Raw genomic sequence first — 24,677 nt, forward strand, 5'->3', positions numbered from 1 at the left:
CAAAACAGGTGAACATAAGGGAAGGGAAACAAAAATAATATAAAAACAGACAGGGGGACAAAACAGAAGAGACTCATAAATATGGAGAACAAACTGAGGGTTACTGGAGGGGTTGTGGGAGGGGGGATGGGCTAAATGGTTAAGGAGCATTAAGGAATCTACTCCTGAAATCATTGTTTCACTATATGCTAACTAATTTGGATGTAAATTTTAAAAAATAAAAAATTAAATTAAAAAAAGAAAGAAAATCACCATTTGTAAACAATCATAGTAACAATTGTTTCTGGCTAGAATCATCAATGGATGCTAAAATTAGCAAATAATTAATCTGAGAGTATACCCTCAGAAATTCCTTTTTTTAACACAGAATTTTCATTTTTTATTGGTGATAATGTAAATTGGTACAATTCTTTCAAAAAGTACTTTTACAAAATATATCAACCACCTTAAAAAGATTCCCTCGGTCTTGGTAATGCTACATTGAGAATCCATCCTATAAAATAACCCTAACCACATAAAAAGCTTTACATAAAAATGTTTACAGCAGCACTGTCTTTTTAAAATAAACAGTAAAAGAATGGATGTCTAGCCCTGAGAAAACAGTTAAGCACTTCAATAACTATTAAAATAATGCTTACAATTAGTATTTGGAAATGCTTTTGATATGATGTCAAGTGAATCTTTTTTTTTTAATGCTGGCTTCTGATTCTGGTAGTATGAAGAGTTAGACAAAACACTTTTTAAATTACAAGATAGAAAATAGAAGGGAAACCCGGTAGACACCATCTTAAACAAATAATAAAAATTAACATTGCCAGTTATAAGAATAATCAGCAGCATATGCTTGGTAATATGATGCACTTGGCATCACTTTGGTGCTATTCCTACCAAAAGTAGGAATCCTAAGGAAAGAGCAAATGGAGGGAGATTCTACAAAATAACTGGTCTATACTCTTTAGAAATATCAATGCCATGAGATACAAGACTCAGGAACTGTTTCAGATTAAAGGAGACTAGGAAGACATTATAACTAAATTCAATGTATGATCCTGGATGTTCTTTTTCTATAAGGGGCAGTATTAGGAAAACTGACAAAAATCTCAACAAAGTCTAGAGACCAGAGAAGAGTATTATGTGTGTAGCATTGGTAATGTTACTGTGATTATGCAAGATAAATCCTTGTTTGCAAAAAATACACAGTCAAGTATTTAAGGTTAAAGCAGAATCATGTGCAACTTACTCTCAAGAAAATTATATATGTTATATATAAATACACACAAATGCGCACAGATTAAAAATAGAGAAACAAAAAGAAAAAGAAAGGGGCGCCTGGGTGGCTCAGTCAGTTAAGCATCCAACTTTGGCTCAGGTCACGACCTCGCAGTTCATGGGTTTGAGCCCTGCATCGGGCTCTGTGCTGACAGCTCAGAGCCTGGAGCCTGCTTCAGATTGTGTCTTTCTCTCTCTCTGCCGCTCCCCACTCGTACTCTATCTCTCTCTCTCTTAAAAATAAATAAACTTTAAAAATATATATATATATATTTAAAAAGAAAAAGAAAAAGAAAGAGAATAATTGTAGTAAAATGGGAAATCTGGGGGAAAGGTTTTCAGGAATTCCTTGTCTATTCTTGCAACTCTTTTGTAAATCTAAAATTATGTCAAAATGAAAAACAATATGCAATTATCTGTTGATCTAGTTCACCAGAAGTAATAAAGAGAATGCATATTCAAATAATACTAGCATTCTTCTCTTCTTCACCAAAGTCCAGAAATATTGCAAATATAGAAAAAAAACCCTTATGACAAAATAGCTGATTTCTTTAATCTCAAACTAAGATGATAAACTGTCATCCTGGGACTGTCCTTGTTTTAGCACCAAAACCTTCTACATCCCGGGAAACTCATTCCAGGGTAAACCAAGACAGTTGGTCACCCTATCTGAAACCATTTTCTGGACAATTAAAAATCTAATTGAAATGGTGATCTTTTATATTTTGTATGGAAAACTAAAATGTTCTTTCTTCAGTCTCTTCTGGTTGCTACCTCAATTATTCTTTTTTTTTTTTAATTTTTTTTTTAAATTTTTTTTTTCAACATTTATTTATTTTTGGGACAGAGAGAGACAGAGCATGAACGGGGGAGGGGCAGAGAGAGAGGGAGACACAGAATCGGAAACAGGCTCCAGGCTCCGAGCCATCAGCCCAGAACCTGACGCGGGGCTCGAACTCACGGACCGCGAGATCATGACCTGGCTGAAGTCGGACGCTTAACCGACTGCGCCACCCAGGCGCCCCATCTCAATTATTCTTTTAAAAATGTGTATGCACAGTAAACCATGGAACAAATTGGGACACCTTTCTTGAGCAATTTGACAAGACATATTTAGAAACTAAAAATGTTCATAAACCTTGAGAATAGTTCTATTATTAGGGCTCAATCCCAGGGAAACCATCATAGATCCTAAAAATGTCTGAACAAGTAGAGAGTCATCATAGGGCTAACTACTACAGTCAAAAAAAAGTGAAATTGACCCAAATGGCTAAATCTGTTTGAATGGTTATATAAATTATGCTACAACCACACAACTGAATGCTAAGAGTAATTTTTAAAATTTTATTTATTTATTTTGAGAGAGACAGAGAGAAAGCACATGTGCACAAGCAGGGGAGAGGCAGAGAGGGAGAGAGAGAATCCCAAGCAGGCCCTTCACTGTCAGCGCAGAACCCGACACAGGGCTCAGTCCATGAACTGTACGATCATGACCTGAGCTGAAATCAAGAGGCAGATATTTAACCCACTGAGCCACCCCAGTGCCTGGCTAAGGAGTCATTTTTAAACCATGTTTTTTGAGTAATGGCATCATGAAATATTGTTAACTTAAAAAAAACAGAATTTCCCAAACATACAAGACATTTATACAGTCTGAAGCCATTTAAAAAATATATAGATGGGAGTTTATGTGTACATGTAATTTAAAAATAAGACAGTATACTATATAATGTGTGCTATGTGTGCATATACTACAGATACAAACTATTTCCAAACTGGTATAACACAATGCATAAATTAAGTGTCTACCTTGGAATAATTCTACCATTCTAATTTATTCTTTAAAAGTATCTATATTTCGGGGCACCTGTGTGGCTCAGTCAGTTAAGCGTCTGACTTCGGCTCAGGTCATGATCTCAGTTTGTGGGTTCAAGCCTAGTGTGGGGCTCTGTGCTGACAGCTCAGAGCCTGGAGCCTACTTCTGATTCTGTGTCTCCCTCTCTCTCTACCCCTCCCCCACTCACGTTCTTTCTCTGTCTCTCTCTCTTAGAAAATAAATAAACATTAAAAATTTTTTTTAATAAATGTATCTAGGGGCACCTGGGTGGCTCGGTCGGTTAAGCGCCGACTTCGGCCTAGGTCATGATCTCGTGATTCATGACTTTGAGCCCCACGTCGGGCTTGGTGCTGACAGCTCGGAGCCTAGAGCCTGCTTTGGATTCTGTGTCTCCCTCTCTCTCTGCCCCTCCCCTGCTCATGCTCTGTCTCTCAAAAATAAATAAATGTTAAAAAAAATTAAAAAAAAAAATAAATGTATCTATATTTCTAATTTTCACACTTAGAAAAAGTGCAATTTTAAAAAGACATAGTTATATGTAACTTGATTATAAATAAAAGGTCAATTGCCACAGGTTTTCCAAAAAATCAAGTTCATTATTTTACAGTGACGTTTTATATGAAAAGCCAAGACAGCAAGGCTCCCCATGAAAACATAATGGGGAATAAAAGTTAAAAAGTAGAATAAACTGATGTCGAATTTCTTGAACCATACATCCCATTTCAAGTAGGTTCTATTACCTCCCAGCTATCTGGCTCCAAGAATTCCTTTTTTTCTGTAGCTTTCAAAAACTCTTCTAGAGTCACTAGTCGGTCTTTGTTAGCATCAACCTGATTGAAAAAAAAGTTGATGTAAATAATATAACTCTTTCTCATATTACCAGAAATTACCTTCTAATAGATGCTACTACATAAACAAAGAGCAATTAAGGCTAGCTTAACATCCACAGAAATGGTGGGGGGAAGAAAACCAGAACACTCAACATTATATTAGAATAAAAAAATAGATACTGTTATCTTCTGTGTAATTCAGATTTCAGCGAGATATCTATATCCCTGATTACCCTCAAAGATCACCACCCTTAAGTCTGCTGATCTAACTGGTTAGGCTATTATTGTCTTCCTCCCTCACTACATCATGCATAATCCAAAGAAAAATAACCTTTCCAGAAAGATGACTGTTTCAGCCAAGAATAAAGAAGTTTACATTAAAGTACTCTCAAAATTTTTCTTAACAACTATCTAAACCAAAATTAAAGTTGACAATCTCTCCCAATCCTCTTCCATGGCTCTTACAAACTATAGCAAATTCAGTTACAAAAGTGAACCCCATAATTACCAAAGAAATTCATTTAGCACTTGGGATGCCAGCAGTCAACAGAAATCCCAATTCATCACCAATAGGTCAAGTATCAGGTGAAAATCACTGACTTAAAACAGTGGGCCTTAGTTACCCTGCCTATGATGTCTATGACCAAAGTTTTGCTTAATAATGTGAACAAGAAGTAAATATTTGTTATGATAAACCATTAAGGTATTGGATTTTTTAGATTTTCTTGATAAAAATGCAGGTTTTTAAAATAGCAAATATTGGACTACGTTATTTTTTACTTCTAAAAGATATGCAATGGCATCTTAATCTTTTAAATACAAATCCTTTAAAGTTTAAAATATTTTAAAGCAGTTACAAAATAATTTTATCTACACTAAAAGGAATTTACTGAATATTCTGGATCAAAAAAGCAAAATCCAATTAAATACCTATTCTGTATATTTATTTTCCACTTTGTGGTAAGATTTATTGTAAGAACTTGAATAATCCATCAAAGTAACATATAATCTTAAAATTTTAAAGCATACCTCATTCATTACATGTTCCCTCATTCTAAGCCGTTCTTCCTCCATTTCTACCATATCATCTTCTTCATTTTTGGGGTCATAAACTTTCTCCAACTAAAAAAAAAAGTTTCAAACCAACATAAAAGAAAGGAAGATAATAAAAGGAAAAAAGAGAGCAAAAACACTGAACACTTACTGAACTCATTTACCTCTTTGGTAAATAGGGCTTCTAATTCTTGTTCATCTAAAAAGCCATCATTATTGACATCTGAAGTTTAAAAGTCACAAACACAAAAATCGATTTTAATGCCTTCAAAAATAAATAATGCAAATACAACTCTTTACAACTGGCTTGCAGAAGTTGTACTGACATGAAGCATCCATATGCTACAGAAAAATGTTTCCTCCTCTTCATGAAGCCTCAGATCAGTCCAACTGATGACAATTTATTACTAATTCATAATTCATAATAGTTTTTTTAGAAAAATATATCTTAACCAGTTTTTTCAAAAATATGTAGTGAAACAATATGATATAGGAGTAACGTACATTTTAATGTTATAGCATAAAGCATGTTGAATATAACCTAGCCAGTCACAGAAATACCTTCAGTTTACACAGAACCTTGCCATAAGTGGTAATGACTCAACAGTAAAAGCAAGCAAAAGACACAGCTACTGACCTAAAATATTTTATGCTGCAGATCAGTAATAAAGACCATGATATTACCTTAGAGAAAAACTCTAAACATTTATTGTCATTAGGACTCAATAACAGACCTTGGCAAAAATCAGTTAAGAAAAGCAACTATAATTTTTCAAACAGCAGATATAAATATCAATATTTGTATCAAATCTGTTACCATGTAATTTGAAAAATGTCTTGGGGTCAAAGTCATTAGGATCCAATCCATCAGTCTCTTCCCATACCTCTTTTAGTTGATCTTTGCTTCCCTGTGAATCAATTTTTAAAAAATGCTCAAAACAAAATATAATCTATGTATATAGATTGAAAATAAAATACAAATTTGAGAAACTTTGAAGAATTAAGAATCTAAAGTACTAATAACATGATAAAATTTTACTGATACAAAAGAAGTATCTTCCTCTAATTATGGTTTCATAAAGTCATAATCCTTACTGGATGGTTAACTTTGGGATGATTTTCATGCTTTTTCTTCATTTCTTCAAATTTAGATTCTTCTTCTTTCCTCTTTTCTTCATTCAGTGTTTTTAAATATTCTCTCCTTTCATGTTCCTTCATCATTTCATATTTTTTAAATTCTTCATGCCGAGTCTTATCATAGTGTTCCAGATCACTTGTGGCCTATAATATTTAAATTAAATTACAAGAAGTGTTTGGAAATATAAATAAAGCCATTCTTGCATATAGCATACTCTCTAACAGAAGATAGTATAGAAGGGCCAGAAATCACTGGACACTTCTTTTAAATTCTACCATTTTATTTTAGTCATTATTATTACCAGTATGTAGGCACTCAAAGAAACTCATAGTTCAAGCCTCAGCTTTAGAAAGCTCCTCATAAGCAAGTAATATATAAATTGATTTTAAAAAGAAGGAAGGAATTATATCAAATATGTACAGTATAGAAAACTAGAACAGTTTCTAACCACTTAACTAAACTAATACCCAGGCTACAACATCTGGTTTGATAACTCCATACAGTACAACATAAGAGGTCTACAAACTCTTACCTAAAATCTCAGAGCTCAGATGTGTTTCAGAATTTTCTAGATTTTAGAAAGAGAATATGGCATATATGCCATATTATAGAATATCTTTGCAGAGTCTATAATCAAAGAGATTAATACTTCCTCAGCAAAGTCTATGAATATTCAATGAAGTAGACTAAATAAAAACTATAAATAGCCTTACTATAATTCAAGCCAGGTTTCAACTTTAATAGTGCTTTGGACTTTGGAACTGTGGGCAAGGGGTTACAGATTGTTACGTCCATATTATTTTCTATAGTAATAGGGGTTAAGCTCTCTCCCTTTAAAGATACTCTATAGAGTATCTAAGAGTTATATTACCACTTCATTGAATTTATTTATCAAATTACAAAACCTCAAAGGCACAACAAAGACAACATTTTTTGGAATTATTCTCACCGCTTTGATTAGCATATCTAAATCTGTAGATTCAAACTTGTCAGGATTCAGGTGGTTTAGGTGATCAAATTGTTTTAGAAGAGCATGATGGTCTATGCCCGTATCTGAAAGAAAATGAAAAAACGGTAAATAATAAAGTAATAAAAGCTAGAAACACTGATATAAATGATACATAAGAATAAACATTCATATTTATTCCTATAGGATTTTATAAGAATATTCAAAATTTTAGATTAAGTGTTGATATTTTCTTTTAGAATATTGTACATATTGTTATTGTAGGCAAAAGTAATGTCCTTGAATCTAAAATGGAATACAATGTAATATGTACACTTTATTATTATTTCTAGAAAGGCTAGTTGACTATCAGTATAATTACAGTAAAAACTTTTATTATTGGAAAACTACCAAATTTCCTACTTTTAATTGGATAAACTCTAATATACTGTCCTCATCAAAGACCTAGGTAGAATTTTTTTTTAAGTTTATTTATTATGAAAGAGAGAGACAGAGCATGTGAGTGGGGGAGGGGCAGAGAGAGAGGGAGAGAGAATTCCAGGTAGGCCTACACTGTCAGTGCAGAGCCCAATGTGGGGCTTGAACACATGAACCATGAGATCATGACCTGAGCCAAAACCGTCAGCCAGATGCTTAACCAAGGGAGCCACCTAGGCCCCTTAAGTAGAATCTCTAAAAAGAATTGTTCTAAAATTTTTATGAAGGAATTTTTTGTATGCTGCTCCAATGAATCCTTTATGGAACAATAAAAATCTAAGTCAGGTAAATTCATTTAGATTAGGACTTATTTTTAAAGAAATATCAATTGTTTTTCTTTGTGAATAGTTTTTTTTACAAGCTACAGTTTATTGCAGTTGAGTGGGTAAAGTGAGTCTGGACTATTTCAGTTGGATAATAGAATTGAGCAAAATAGGTACATGTGTTGATTTGTTAAAAGTTTGGGTTCCACTCTTAAATACACAGAACAAAATGAGGGTTGATGGGGGATGGAGTAGAGGGGAAAGTGGGTGATGGGCATTGAGGAGGACACTTGTTGGGATGAACACTGAGTATTGTATGGAAGCCAATTTGATGATAAATTATATTAAAAATAGATAAATAAATCAGTAATTATATTTAAAAACAAACAAATAAATAAATAAATGTCTGGGTTCTCACTTAGAAAAAGGAATGTACAAATATGGAATCATGGAATATGAGAAATAAATCTGGAAATGGATGGGACTTAGTGCTGTGTGAATTTATTTCTAAAATATGAATATGTATATGTATATATACATGTGTGTTTTACAGGCATATGCATGTGTATGTATATACATTTATATATACAAAAATGTGTGTGCATGTATATGTTGATGTATATAGACATGCATATATTTCCTACCTCTGTCCGATGAAAATGCCAAGAAGAAAATATATTCCAGAAGCAATGAGCACACTTAGTGCCAGTCTTTGGTCTGTGGGACCAAAAGAAATATCATTTCCCACTAAAAAGAACCAGGAATCCTCAGATAAATGGCTCATTCCAGGGCTGGGGCAGGGTAGGTACAAGATGAGCCTGGAACATTTTGTTATACTAGAAAGTAAGAAACTGCTAAATTTAGTTCAGTTAAGCTTTCACTGAATTCTTAGTATGGCACTGTACAAATTTTACTTTATGAAGAAAAGATTTGTTATAAGACCCAGGCCTAAAGGATATGACCAGACAGTGAAATACATGAAAAGATGCTTAACCTCACTCAAAACAGGAGAAATACATATTAAAACTGTACTATTATATCATCTAAAACTTTTTAAAATTTTGTTTACTTTTATTTTGAGAGAGAGAGAGAGAGCATGAGCAGGGGAGGAGCAGACAGAGAGGGAGAGAGAGAATCCCAAGCAGGCCCTGCACTGTCAGCACAAAGCCCGATGCAGGGTTCAATGTGGACCTCAGACTCACAAACTGTGAGATCATGACCTGAGCTGTAACCAGGAGTCGGACACTTAACCGATTGAGCCACCCAGGTGCTCCAGAATGATAAAATCCTTAAAGTTTGAAGATACATACTATTAGCAAGGATGTGAAAAATTATTGCTGGTTGGAGTATGTACTGACACAACCTCTGTGGAGATAGCAATATCTATCAAAATTACAAACACATACACATGTATACAATTTCTCTATGGGGAACTTATCCTACAGATAATTTTACATGGATAGGCAGTGATATATGTACAAGAGTATTTGCTAGAAATAACCCAAATGCCCATTGCCAGAGGCCTAGTTAAATAAATTATGGTATATCCATATAATGGAAATCTATGCAGCGTAAAAAAAAATTTTTTTTAATGAAGATGGTGTCTATGCACTAATACAGAAAGAACTCCAAAATATGTTGTTAAACGAAACGAAACCCACAGGGCGCAAAATGCATATCACATGCTATCTTTTGCATAAAAAGAGACGGGAAAAAAAGGCCTTTATTTTTATTTGCTTATATAAGAAGGAAGAAACAGAAGGATTATGTTCAGGGCAGTGAGAACTGATAGAGTACAAAAATATCAGAGCACTTTTGCTATATGCTTATACTTACTCTTTCTGGTTTTAATGAATGTGAATGTAGTACCTACTTTAAAAATTACACCAAAAAAAAAAAGGACCCTTTAAGTCTTTCTTCAAATTATTAAAAACTTTAATTCAAAAATTCTGAATCCATGAGAAAATATTCATAAGTTTTCTAAGCATCAGACCGTTTTCTTTAGATAATGAAATTTAGCCCCTGTTTAGAATAAAGAAAACACTGCCAAGATTGAGGGGATGGAGGTTGTCTAAGAAGAAAGTAATCTCAAAACACCTTAGGCCTCAGGGCGCCTGGGTGGCTCAGTTGGTTAAGCATCCGACTTTGGCTCAGATCATGATCTCACAGTTTGTGGGTTCGAGCCCAGCGTTGGGCTCTGTGCTGACAGCTCAGAGCCTGGAGACTGCTCCTGATTTTTGTCTCCCTTTCTTTCTGCCCCTCCCCTGCTCATGCTCTGTCTCTGCCTCTCAAAAATAAATAAACGTTAAAAAAAAAACAAAAAACAAAAAACACCTTAGGCCTGGCTTCAAGGATGGAATTACCCTCTATGTCTGACCACCTGAAGTTCAATTTACCTCTCATTGATATCCTTAATCCCAGGATAATGAGTATTTGGTACTTGTTTTCTACATCTACTCACTGGCAGGGAGTTTAATGCTCTGCACAAGCATTTCGCCGATATGATCCATTGACCAGAAGTACATGTTTAAAATACATATTACTCATCCCAAATTCAGAATATCTAGAGGTAAAATCCAGTAATCTACATTTTTTAAAGATTTTTTTAAAGGTTTTATTTATTTTTAACAGAGTGCAAGCAGGGAAGGGACAGAGAGAGAGGGACAGAGGACCTGAAGCACGCTCTGTGCTGACAACAGAGAGTCCAGTGTGGGACTTGAACCACGAGATCATGACCTGAGCCAAAGTTATACGCTCAATCGACTGAGACACCCAGGTACTCCCAGTAATCTGCATTTTTAACTAGCTTCCCAGGTGATGCCTACGTAATCTAAAGTTTAAGAACTACTATTCACCATGAGTAAATTTTCAGATGTTTATTAATGTCTATGAGCCACCCAGATAACCAACCCATGGGGGCACAAAGACACAGGAGCCAGATTGAAGGGTCTCCCACTTGTCAAATCTGACCTCTTGATTTTGTTTCATAATTAGAAAGGCCATTCCAAGATAAAGAAATTCACCTATGTTGTCATTTAGTACTTTTATGGTATTATTTTCTACACTGAAGTCTTTGATTTATTTGTACTTATTCTGATGTATATGAGCTAGAGATCGAATTGTACCTTTTCCCAAATGGCTATCCAATTGTAGCAACACTATTCTTTTTTTTTTTTTTTTAATTTTTTTTTTTAACGTTTATTTATTTTTGAGACAGAGAGAGACAGAGCATGAACGGGGGAGGGGCAGAGAGAGAGGGAGATACAGAATCGGAAGCAGGCTCCAGGCTCTGAGCCATCAGCCCAGAGCCCGACGCGGGGCTCGAACTCACGGACTGCGAGATCGTGACCTGAGCCAAAGTCGGACACTTAACCAACTGAGCCACCCAGGCGCCCCAACACTATTCTTTTAAAAAATCTATCTTTATCCAACTAATAATGAGATACTACTTTCTTTTTTAATGTTTATTTATTTTTGAGAAAGAGAGTGTGAGCAGGGGAGGGGCAGAGAGAGAGAGAGAGAGAGAGAGAGAAGATCTGAAGCAAGCTCTGGGTTGACAGCAGAGAGCCTGATGCAGGGCTCGAACTCACAAACCATGAGATCATGACCTGAGATGAAGTTGGATACTCGACCAACTGAGCCACCCAGGCATTCCAAAATACCACTTTTAATCAAACTAAATTCTAAATGTAGTTACTTTTATTTCTGGAATTTCTTTTATTATTTTTTTAAATTTTATTTAAATCCAACTTAGTCAACATATAATGTAATAATGGTTTGAGGAACAGAATTTAGTGACTCATTACTTATATAACATCCAGTGCTCTGGAATTTCTATTCAGTTCCACTGGTCTTCCTACTTGTATGCCAGAACCATACAGTTCTAGTGACTGAGGCTTAGTGATATGTTTTAAGACTTCATATATCTCTCAAGTCCTTCACTGTTCTTCTTTTTCAGAGGTATATAGTTTATCTTGCTTGTTTCCTTTTTTCATATGAACTTTAAAATTAACTTGGCTAGTACCAGGGGGAAAAGTATATATTTTTATTTGGGTCATGTTAAGTTAATAAATTAACCTAAGGAAAACTGACCTGTTTATAATGTTGAGTCTTTGTATCAAAAAGATGTTATGTCTTCTCATTTTTTTCAAGTCTACTTTTGCATCCTTCAGGAGTATTTTAAAGCTTTTGGTATAAGTCTTACATATTTAATAGGTTTATTCTAGGTAGTTTATCTTTATTGGTATTGGGAAATGGAGTCTTCCATTATATCTCATAAGTGGCTGTTATTTGCATATGAAAAATTGATTTCTGGGGCGCCTGGGTGGCACAGTCGGTTAAGCGTCCGACTTCAGCCAGGTCACGATCTCACGGTCCGTGAGTTCGAGCCCCGCGTCAGGCTCTGGGCTGATGGCTCAGAGCCTGGAGCCTGTTTCCGATTCTGTGTCTCCCTTTCTCTCTGCTCCTCCCCCGTTCATGCTCTGTCTCTCTCTGTCCCAAAAATAAATAAACGTTGGAAAAAAAAAATGATTTCTGTATATTCAGTTGACCTTGCTGAATTTTCCTGGTGTTTATGCTAAGTTTTTTAATCAATTACTTTTAGTTTCCAATATATAATCATATCACCTGCAAACAGAAATGGTTTTATCACTTCCTTTTCAATTACTTTACCTCCACTTTTTTTCATTTATGTAATTGTTATGGCTAGTACCTCCAATGCAATATTGATTAGTAGTGGTGATAATGGGCATCATTGTCTTGTTCCTGATTTTAGTTAGAAAACATACTTGTATTTCCCTACTCAGTATGATGTGGCTGAGTTGGACATCCCTGATCATGTTACAGAAGTATCTATTGATTACTATTTTATTACTTTATTACAATTAAGAAGGGGTGTTAAATTTTGTCAAAGGCCTTTTCTGTAGATATGGAGATGGTCATATGCTTTATGAGACTACTTTCTTATCTCTGGATATCTTCATATTTCAAAAATTCGACTTCATAGCTATTTAATCTTCTCATCGTCTAAAATTAAAAGAATATGGGAGCACGAATAGGCAGAGCACAGAGGGTTTTTAGGGCAGTAAAACTACTCTGCATGATACTAGATTGGTAGATACATGTCATTATAGCTTTGTCTAGACCCATAGATGCACAACACCAAGAGTGAACTCTACTGTAAAGTATGAACTTTGGGTGATTATAATGTATCAATGTAGGTTTATCAGTTATAACAAATGTACCACTCTGGTGGATGATGGGTGATGTTAGTAATAAAGGAGGTTATACATGTTTGGGGGCTAGGGGTATTTGGGAAATCTCTGCACCTGCCCCTCAACTTTGCTGTGAACCTTATACTACTCTAAAAAAAATCAAATCTAAAAAATTTTTAAATTTTTTAATTTTTTTTGAGAAAAAGAGTGTGTGGAGAGTGTGGAGGAGAGGGGCAGAAGGAGAGGGTGAGAGAGAGAGAGATAGCGAGAGACAGAGAGAGAGGGAGAGAGGGAGAGAGAGAGAGAGAGAGAGAGAGAGAGAGAGAGAGTCCCAAGCAGGCTCCAGGCTCAGTGCAGAGCATGATTCAGGGCTCAATCCCACCACCCTGGGATCATCCTGAGCAAAAATCAAGAGTCAGGGGCTCAACTGAATGAGCCACGCAGCTGCCCTATTCTTCTTCTTGTAAGCTAGTGGCTTAATTCATTACTTTTCTTTCATTCTTCCTTTGTACTGACATAATAAGGCTAATCATTTTGATTTTTGAATGATGTAAATGGATTACCTATTTTAAAAATTAAATTTTAAAAAATTAAGAGAAGGCAAATCAATACTAACATTAAATTTTGACAAGAAAAACATGGTATGTGCTGACCTCCACAACCAAATACTGAAAGTTTCCTACTTTTTCTTTAGCACTTACCTTGAAGGGAATCCAATTTCGCTTTAATTAGCATTCGTAACCTTGCCACTTCTTGCCTTTTCAGCTCATCAAGTTTTGTCCTCACATGGTGACTTACTAAATCCAATTCTTTGCTTAGCCTCCCACTCTGTTAACAAAATTAACAAATTAGTTTTATTTATTACATTCCATTTTTAGACCAGACACAATATATTAAAATTTGGGTTATGATAAAGTAGTGATAAATAATTCTAATTAATTTAGATAAATTTGATATTATAAAAAGAATTTCTCTCAGAAGACACTCAGTTGGTAACTCTAAAATCAAAATATCTAAAAACCATATATTATGAAAAGAGCCCAAATGTCCATCAACTGATGAAGGGATAAAGAAGATGTAGTATACATACATAAAAATAAATTCAAAATGGATGAAAGACCTAAATGTGAGACAGAAAACCATCAAAAGCCTACAGGAGAACAGCAGCAACCTCTTTAACACGGGCTATAGCAACTTCTTACTAGACACATCTCTGGAGGCAAGGGAAACAAAAGCAAAAATGAACTATAGGGACTTCATCAAGATAAAAAGCTTCTTCATAGCAAAGGAAACAATCAACAAAACTAAAAGGCAGCCTATGGAATGGAAGAAGATATTTGCAAATGAAATATCTGATAAAGTGTTAGTATCCAAAATATATAAAGAATTTATCAAACTCAACACCCAAAGAACAAATAATCCAGCTAAGAAATGGGCAGAAGACATGAACAGACATTTTTCCAAAGAAGACATCCAGATGGCTAACAGACACATGAAAAGATGCTAAACATTACTCATCAGCAGGGAAATGCAAATCAAAACCACAATGAGATACCACCTCCTACCCGTCAGCATGGCTAAAATTAACAACACAGGAAACAAGAGATGTTGATGAGGATACGAGAAAGGGGACCCTCTTACAATGTTTGTGGGAATGCAAACTGGTGCAGGCACTTTGGAAAACAGTATGGAAGTTCCTCGAAAAGTTAAAAATAGAACACTCCACAATGCAGAAATTGTACCACTAGGTATTTATCCAAAGGATACAAAATTGCTGATTCAAAGGGGCACATCTACCCTGATGTTTATAGCAGCATTATCAACAATAGCCAAATTATGGAAATAACCCAAGTGTCCATCACCTGATGAATGGATAAAGAAGATGTGGCTCATTTATACAATGGAATATAACTCAACCATCAGAAAGAATGAAAGCTTGCCATTTGCAACAATGTGGATAGAGCTAGAGCAAAATAAATCAGAGAAAGATAAATACCTTATGATTTCACTCATATGTGGCACTTAAGAAACGAAACAGATGAATGTAGGGGGAAAAAGAGAGGCAAATCAGGAAACAGAGTCTTAACCATAGAGAACAAATTGAGGGTTACTAGAGGGGAGGTGAGTGGAGGGGATGGGTTAAATATGTGAGGGGATTAAGGAGGGCACTTGTGATGAGCACTGGGTGTTGTAAGTGATAAATCACAAAATTCTACACCTGAAACTAATGTTACACTGTATGTTAACTAACTGGAATTTAAATAAAAATTTGGAGAAAGAAAGAAAAGATAAAAATAAAAACCACATTAATTTAAAGCACAATTAAAGCACAAAGGAGAAACTCAAAAAGTGACTTGAATTGTAAAATGGTACAGCCACTTTAGAAAAAAATTTGGCAGTTCCTCAAAAAGTTAAACACAGAATTACCATATGACCCAGCAATTCCATTAGTAGGTATATATCTAAAGAATTGAAACATATGCTCACATAAAAACTTGCACTTGAATGTTCATAGCATCATTATTCATACTAGCATAAAAAGTAGAAGTAACACTGTTCAGCTGTAAAAAGAAATGAATGTACCCGTATAAGCTACAAATACAATGAACCTTGAAAACATGCTTAAGTCAAAGAAACCAGATACAAAAGGCCACAGACTGTATAATTCCATTTATGTGGAATGTCCAGAATAGACAAATCCATAGAGATAGAAAGTAGATTAATGGTTGTCAAAAGTGGAGAAGAGGGAGGAAAAGAACAGTGATGGCTTAACGGATACAGAGTTTCTTTTGAGGGGAAACGAAATTGTTTAAAAGGAGATATCAGTAATGGTTGCATGTAGATACACTAACACCCACTGAATTATATGCTTTCAAGGGGAAAGTTTTAAGGTATGTAAATTATATTTCAATAAAGTAATTTTTTAAAGTAACATGGCCACATTAAGCTTTAGTAATTCCATATATAAATAACTTTTCAAAATTCACCTTTTTTACATTGTGTCCTTTGATTACTTTTCTCATAGATGAATAATTAGATTCAGTTCCAAAATTTAAGAAACAAAATAGCTAGTAGTTTACTTTCTCTTGTTTATAAATGCATTTGCAATCACAAACTGCAAATCTAGCAATCAGGCAGATAAACCTTTTAGGACTGAATCAACGGGGCCTGCTGAGGAAGATTAAAAAAAAAAAATGAACCCCTTCCGCCCACCCCCAAGGAAGACCAAGAAATAATGTTCAGAGAGTAAGAAGGAGAACCAAGAGAATGTGCTGTTATGAAACACAAAGCAGTATGCTCAAGGAGAGACCGGTCATCATTATTACATAAAACAATGGTTCTCAAAGTGTAGTCCCCAACGTCAACTGGGAACTTTAGGAAATGCAAGTTCTAGACTTACTGAATCAGAAAGCCTATAGGTGGGGGCCGAGAAATCTGTGTTTCAACAAGCCCTAAAATCTGAGCACCACTGAGATAAAATAAAGGAGTCCAGTAAGAATAGGAATAAAAAGTGTTTACGGTATTTGCCAATTAAGAAATAACTGACATCCTTCATGAAAGTATATTCAGTGGAGGGATGTGGGCAAAGCCATGATCTTTCCAGTTAGCAATACTTGGGAAGTGAAGAAATGTAGTATGATTCCCCTTTCAAAATACTTGGCTGAAAAGGAAGGACAAATTCTAACTTTTTTCACCCATTTTCTCCTGAGAAAAGAGTCTTTGCTGAGCTATTTATAATGATCCTGTTGACTTGAGTTTTATTGTCTATTTTAATTCTTCTATCTTTTTCACTGAATAACTATTTAACTTACTTCATTTTGTCTCTCCCTTCCTTAATAAGGAATAGTAATTGACTATGAAAAGAAGACAGTTATAAAAGTATTCCCTGTATTGGGGTGCCTGGCTGGATCAGTTAGTAAACCACATGACTCTTGATCTCAGGGTCGTGAGTTGCCCCACATAGGGTATGGAGCACACTTAAAAAAAAAAAAAAGTATTCCCTATAGCAAACCAGGATTATCTCCCTATTATATTTCCCATTATCCACCTGTTCTGTTACCCACAAAAAATGTTCTTAACCCTACCTGAAGTAGGTAAGAGACACTAAAAGTTCTATGTTAAATATTATTCATCCCAGGAAATTAGTTCCACACGGCAAATTAATTCTTCAAAGGAAACACAAGATTGTTCTCAAGACAATTCGAGGAAATTATTGGCAGGATTCCTATTATCAGGAAGAATGATTTCCCCCCTTCTTCCATCACTTCATACTGAATTATGTGTCCATGCTCTACATCTCCAAAATATATTATACTCCCATCATATATTCATCCTATTAATCTTTTTCTACGTATTATTTATTCAGAAAAAATTCTAATGTCTTTAAGAGCCTGGAAAGAGTCCATCTTTGTATTCCTAGTACTAAAGTCAGTGTCTGAGATGCTTTAATGTTTGTTAAATAATTATTTAATTACATTTACCTTTATTTCCTCTATGTCTGCTTTCTGTAGCTTTTCTCTGAAATGATTATCTGTTTCCAGCACATCAATCACTTGCTTAAGATATTCGTCATAATAAAGTCCAGTATCCTTCAAATTAAGAAACAAACAATAATGTTTCTGAAAGTTTTTTCTTCCCTGCATCTAAAGATCTCAATCCTAAAAAATAAAAAAAATTAAAAAAAAAAGTCTAGCAAAATGGCATTGAGATGTATCTACTTTAACAGCTTGGACAAAGTCAAAAAGCTATACTTCTCAAATGAAAAATTTTATATCAGAACCAATATAATGTTTTATTGTTACATAAAGGTACATTTTCTATACGGCTTAGACAATGAAGACTTAACTGATAATATTATTGGTTTTACCCCATTGTCACCTGTCTTTCCTCATTACTATCTCTCCTTTGAATATAATACAATGTTTGCTTGGCTGGTGAGCTCTACATTGGAAATGTATTATGATTGGGCACCTGGGTGGCTCTGTCAGTTAAGCTCTGACTTCAGCTCAGGTCATAATCTCAGTTTGTGAGTTCGAGCCCCACATCAGGCTCTGTGCTGCTTCAGACCCTCTGTCTCCCTCTCTCTGCCCCTCCCCTGCTGGTTCTCTCTCTCTCTCAAAATAAATAAATAAACTTAAAAAAAAAAGCATGGAAATATATTATTAGGATTAATTCCCCTATGCATTACTTAATATATGACCTACATAAATAAACATTGTCTAATATTAAACAACATATGCTTATCCAATACTCTTTCACTGCCATTTCAGAAATAGTTCCTAAATATGCAGTTTTATAAGTAATAAATATTAGCAGCATTTAGTTAAAATTCTTCCCATAAGGTTATATTTATCATTTCACTTACTGGTGGTTCTATCTTTGCGCTGTCCACAGGTTGAGTATTTTTTACTTTTGTCTTGTCTATGTCTATAGGCACAGCTTCAAGAGCAGAAAGTAGACAGGTAACCAAGAGAAAACAATACTGTATTAAGAGAGTCCTCCACCTCATCTGAAATAAAGGTATAATTTTAGATAGTAAGGTCTTGAAAAGATGTCTTCAAACTATATATACATGCATTCCCAATGCCATGTTAATAACATATCCAATTTCAAGAAATTGAATACAACCAAATAATTCTAGAAAGATGTTAAAAATACATTATAAGTTATCCAAAATAATACTTTAAACAGATCACTAAATAATGATCAGGGGAGAAATGCTTTTCAACCAAAATTAAAAAGACAAGTAATCAAAACTTTAAAGTTTAAACTGCTTATAGTATAAGAAATCATTTAGTTAATTTTTTATAATTAACTTCAAATAAAGATGCTTCAAATAAAAAAGCTTCAAATAAAGATGATAATAAGGTTCTCAAAATCTTTAAAAGCAAATAGCCCAAATTTAAGAAAGGGAGAAGTAAGGAAAAACTGTATTTTTTTTATTAAAATAATAGGGAGCCAAAATTGTTTCTAGATATATTTAATTTAGCTTTGATCTAATTTTGAAAATAAGTTGCTCTATAAATATAAGTTGATTAAAACAGACAACTATTGGGGCGCCTGGGTGGCTCAGTCAGTTAAGGGTCTGACTTCAGCTCAGGTCATGATCTTGTGGTCCATGAGTTCGAGCCCCACGTCGGGCTCTGTGCTGACAGCTCAGATCCTGGAGCTTGTTTCCAATTCTGTGTCTCCCTCTCTCTCTGACCCTCCCCCATTCACGCTGTTTCTCTCTGTCTCAAAAGTAAATAAACGTTAAAAAAAATAAAAACCCAGACAACTATTTTCTTAACCTTATAAACATTATTTTATCATAGCCAGTAGTAATTTGATAAAAATTTTTTTGGACAATAATCTTTCAAATAAATAGGTCAATAAAATATCAAGCTTGAAACAAGCAAGCAGCAACTATTAATATTCCCACAATATTATTCAAACTTTGTTTATTCAAACAGTTTCTACTCCATAAGGATCTTAGTAGCTCTGGAGGATCTACTACAAAAATGAGAATGAATAAAAATTGCATATTTAATTGATTTTATACATATAGATTCATGTTAGGGTCCAAGTCAAATATAACAGTCTGACCATACATATAGAATATGCATCATTTAACTCAGAATCTCCCAAACTTAGCTGGCTATGGACCTTTTTTTTAGTCACATGTTTTTGTTTTTTGTTTAATTTTTTTTTATGTTTATTTATTTTTGAAGGAGAGAGAGACAGAGCGTGAGGGGGGAGGGGCAGAGAGAGGGAGACACAGAATCCGAAGCAGGCTCCAGGCTCTAAGCTGTCAGCACAGAGCCCGACGCAGGGCTTGAACCTGTAAACCACAAGATCATGACCTAAGCCTAAGTCGGAAGCTTAACAGACTGAGCCACCCAGGCGCCCCTGAAGTCACATGTTTTTATCCATAGAACACAATTTGGAAAAGAGTACACTGCCTCTCATTTTTACCACAACCCTAGATAATAGATAAGGCAGTGACTCATTTTACAGATGAAGAAAATTTTAATTAAAACAATTCACTCATGGAGCATTGTCTTGCATTAACAAAATTACTAGAACTCACATTTTAGTGCTATTTCTAATATATCAAAATTTTTTAGCATCTTTATTGAGATATAATTCTCATGCCATAAAATTAGCCCATTTAAGGTACAGGATTTGTCTATTCTGTAAAGATGCTAATCTACGTTTAGTTCTCAAACCTGAAGGACCAAATCTCATGGGAGCTTGATTCTCAGGCTGTCCCCAAGACCTCTAGAATCAGAAGCTCTAGGGTGGGAGCCAGAATCTTTTTTAACAAACTTTCCGGGTAATTTCTACATATGTATGCTCAAGCCCAAGACTGATTCTTCTCTAGGAGACTAGTTCCTCAACATGATCATTGTGAGTAAATGTTTTTCAGGATGAAATGTTTGGGAGATGTTGGCTCAATGAAGCTAAATAAGTTTTTGTCTTTGCAAGACTTTCAGAACCTGTGATGGCTTACTATGCACTATGAATCTTTAATAGAAGGATGACTTGTTTCTCCACAGAATATGTTCCTATCATGAATCATCTACTCTTCCCACAATTATTTTTTTTATGACAAACAAGGTTTATTTCTCATTCATGCTTCATGCCCATTACAGGTGTATGTTTTGTTTTTGGTTTTGGTTTTTGAGATATAATTTACATGCCACAAAACTTCCTCTTTTAAATTATACAGTTCAGAGGTTTATAGTATATTCATACGGTTGTGCAATTATCACCACTATCTAATTTTTTAGAACACTTTCATCATTCCAAAAAGAACCTGGTACCTATTAGCAGTCACTTGCCATTCCTTCATTCTCCCAGCACCTGGCAACCATTGATCTACTTTCAGTCTGTATAGATTTTCCTAGTCTAGACACTTCCCATGTATGGAATCATACGATGTGTGGCCTTTTGCATCTGGCTTTTATTTAGCACTATATTTTCAAGGTCCAATCACGTAACACAAATCAGTACTTCATTCTTTCGTATAGCATTTGTATAGGCCGTATTTTAACAATTCATGAGTTGATAGACATTTGGGTTGTTTCTACATTTTTTGGCTAGTTTGAATAATGCTACTATGAACATTTGTGTCCAAGTTATCGTGTTAACATGTTTCCAATTCTTTTGGTTATATATCAAGGAATGGAATTGCTGGGTCAATTTGGTGACTCTATGTTTAAGTTTTTGAGGAACTGCTAAATTATTTTCCATAGCACCAATTTACATTTCCACCAGCAATAGATGAGGCTTTCAATGTTTCCATATCCTCACCAACACGTGTTATTGTCTGTCTTTTTTATTATAGCCAACCTACTAGGTGTGAAGTGGCATCTCATTTTGATTTTGATTTCCATTTCATTGGCTAATATTAAGCATCTCTTCATGTATTTATTAGCTGTATCTGTACCTTTTTTAAAAAATTAAGTATCATTGAGTTAGTTGTTTTTTAAAAAAATCTGAATTCTAACTTCTGTTACCTTTGCAAGTCCCATGGGCCCCTGCAAATAGGCTGGCCAAATGACCATTAAAAAGGATAATAGTTGTGGGGTGCCTGGGTGGCTCACTAGGTTGAATGTCCAACTTTGGTTCAGGTCATGGTCTCATGGTTCGTGGGTTCCAGGCCCACATCAGGCTCTGTGCTGACAGCGCAGAGCCTAGGGCCTGCTTTGGATTCTGTGTCTCCCTCTCTCTACCCCTCCCCCACTTGCGCTTTGTCTCTCTCTCTCTCTCAAAAATAAATAAACTTTGGGCGCCTGGGTGGCTTAGTCGGTTAAGTGTCCGAATTCAGCTCAGGTCACGATCTTGTGGTCTGTGAGTTCGAGCCCCGCATCGGGCTCTGTGCTGACAGCTCAGAGCCTGGAGCCTGCTTCAGATTCTGTGTCTCCCTCTCTCTCTGCCCCTCCCCCACTCATGCTCTGTCTCTCTCTCTCTCTCTCTCTCTCTCTCTCTCTCTCTCTGTCAAAAATAAACATTAAAAATTTTTTTAATAAATAAATAAACATTAAAAAAAAAAAAGGATAATAGTTTTAAGGGCAGTCATGGCCAAAAAGCCAAAATTATGACTTAAACTGCTCAAGTCAATTTTGATGTCTTCTACACAGCTTCTAAAGCTGAATCAGGTCTCCATGGCTTCTAACATGATACACATATAGTTGGAAAATGAATAAGCACTAACATGATTTGAATAGTCTTTCTATAATGTGCATGCAGAGAGTCAGATGAGTGATATACCTCTGTAACTTCATTTTGCAGGCCTCATCAGGAACCGTGACTATCCCTTGATATGGTCAACCCAGAGTTTAGAATCTTTCACATAGACTCCTCCCCTCCACCCTGCAGTAACTCCAATGTCCCTTAGACTCTCCTCCTTCTACCATACAGCACACACACACAGGGAAATATATAAGCAGTCCTGTATCAGCAATTGGCAGCTATGTCACATATTTTGAAATATGCTTTTTAAAAATAGCATCCACTTTTACACAAGAGAAGCCTGAGATTAATAAAAATAAATTACAGTTATTGAATCTTGGAAGTGGATTTCCTTTTACAGTTTGTCTCTTCTCTCACTGTCCTGTCAGATCTGCCATAAATGAGAAGGCAAGTCAAGAGAGGAGCATGTTTGTACACGTGAAAGTAGTGTGAGTGTGTGTGTGTGTGTGTGTGTGCGTGTGTGTGTGTGTGCATGCACATCTCAACATCTCACAAGAAGTCTCTGGGTATCTACCCTAAAATAGTAACTGAATTCATGGCTTACTAACTTTAAATTGGGTCCCAGACTCATTACAAATAACAACAGAAACTACCAATTGAGTGTTTACTATGTACCAAGCAGTATACTAAACTTTTTCTTATATTAAATAATTAATTCTTACAAAGACTCTGTGAAATAAATATTATCCCCATTTTAAAGTACAGGAAACTGAGACATATCAGTTTAAAAACCTGATCTGGGTCACACAGGAGTAAGTCATATAGCCAGAGTTTGGGCCTGGGACCAACTGACTCCAAAGCTTCTGACTGTTTTTAAGCAGTGGTTCTCAAAGTGTGACCCCTGGGCCAGCAGCACCAGTACCACCTGGAAGTTTGTTAGAAATGCAAATTATTGGGGCACGAATAATCTGTCAGCACAGATCCCACTTCGGATCCTCTGTCCCTTTCTCTCTCTGCACCTCCGTCACTTGTGTTCTCTCTCTCAAAAATAAAAATTAACATTAAATTTTTTTTTTAAACTAGGGGTGCCTGGGTGGTTCAGTCAGTTTAAGCATCTGACTTCGGCTCAGGTCATGATCTCGTGGTTCATGAGTTCGAGCCCCACTTGGGTCGGGCTCTGTGCTGACAGCTCAAAGCCTAGAGCCTGCTTCAGATTCTGTGTCTCCCTCTCTCGGTTCCTCCCCTGCTCGTGGTCTGTCTCTCTTTCAAAAATAAATAAATATTTTTTTTAATTTCTTTTAACTTTTTTAAAAACAGAAAATACTTTCTCCCTCTAACAGTTTCTAATCTTTTAGTGTTTATTCCAGAAGTAATTAGGACAATTAACTTACTAATGTCCTAACGTAGTAATGAAAACATTCACTTCTTTTTAAAAAATATATTTTTTTAATTCCAGTATATGTAACCATGTTTTATTAGTTTCAGGACTACAATGTATTGGTTCAACAATTCTATGCATTACTCAGTGCTCATCCTGATAAGTGTACTCTTAATCCTCTTTACCTATTTCACTCATCCCCGCACCCACCTCCTCTCTGGTAACCACCAGTTTGTCCTCTAGAGTTAAGAGTTTGTTCTTTTGCTTGCCTTTTTTTCTGTTAAAACATTTACTTCTTAATAAGTCCTCAAGAATGTCAACTGTCATCACAACAAAAGAAATGGAAAATGTTCTAGCACCTCAAGTAGAAAAGTAATGACACAAAAATTTCTTTAAATACCAAGATCATGTCAAATGTGTCAGATACAGACTTACAGATTTTCATAAACTCAATAACATGCAAATTTCCATACAAAATAAGGAGAGACAAGGTATAAGGAGAGGCAAAAGGAAGATGGGGAAACTAACCTACTTTTCTTCCAATATCTGGGCAGTAAGAATGGCCTCCTTTTCTTTATCACCCTCTTCTTCCATAAGAAGAAAAGATATCTAAAGAAGAGACCTGGGCAGAACTCTGCTGAAACAGTAGACTGATTGAACCAGAACAGGCAGATAATATATGCTGTAATGTCAAATGATCTGAAATTCCAAATCAGTCCATGATCTCCATTCAGACTGCATGGAAACCACTGTGCACAAGGGCATCGGAGCCTTGGGCAAAATTACAAAGTAAGCAGCATTCTGAAACCTCTTCTAGCATTTAGTAGATTAAAAAAATAATAATTTCCCTAAATTTCCAAGTCCTAAAAGGAAGCTTATCTCTCTTCTCCTATCTCTGATAAATCAAAATTTCCATTCACATACAGAGGTGGATTTTTTAACTATTAATGCCTACCGGTAGTTATCCAGATCAAGTTTACTTGGGGTGTGTGTGTGTGTGTGTGTGTGTGTGTGTGTGTGTGTGTGTGAGAGAGAGAGAGAGAGAGAGAGAGAGAGAGAGAGAGAGTTTCCTGTT

At 35.3% G+C, this 24,677-nt stretch overlaps 1 protein-coding gene across 3 annotated transcripts in view; it reads right to left on the bottom strand.

The window, feature by feature from the left end:
• NUCB2 (nucleobindin 2) overlaps window positions 1–24,677 on the bottom strand; it is a 36,401-nt gene that overhangs the window by 3,678 nt on the left and 8,046 nt on the right. For 2 of the 3 annotated variants that reach the window (XM_040495705.1, XM_040495706.1), the window contains exons 3-11: window positions 18,413–18,556; window positions 17,529–17,636; window positions 13,749–13,875; window positions 7,077–7,180; window positions 6,085–6,270; window positions 5,807–5,897; window positions 5,154–5,212; window positions 4,966–5,058; window positions 3,847–3,936 (exon numbers count right to left, since the gene is read on the bottom strand). In XM_040495705.1, the coding sequence (XP_040351639.1) occupies window positions 3,847–3,936; window positions 4,966–5,058; window positions 5,154–5,212; window positions 5,807–5,897; window positions 6,085–6,270; window positions 7,077–7,180; window positions 13,749–13,875; window positions 17,529–17,636; window positions 18,413–18,556 (1,002 nt within the window). Of the gene's footprint in view, window positions 1–3,846; window positions 3,937–4,965; window positions 5,059–5,153; window positions 5,213–5,806; window positions 5,898–6,084; window positions 6,271–7,076; window positions 7,181–13,748; window positions 13,876–17,528; window positions 17,706–18,412; window positions 18,557–24,677 lie in introns of those variants that run through there. The other variant, XM_040495707.1, reaches the window with a different exon arrangement.

This window comes from Herpailurus yagouaroundi, unplaced genomic scaffold (genome assembly GCF_014898765.1).
Source record: "Herpailurus yagouaroundi ecotype Mexico unplaced genomic scaffold, PumYag 187, whole genome shotgun sequence".
NCBI lineage: Eukaryota > Metazoa > Chordata > Mammalia > Carnivora > Felidae > Herpailurus > Herpailurus yagouaroundi.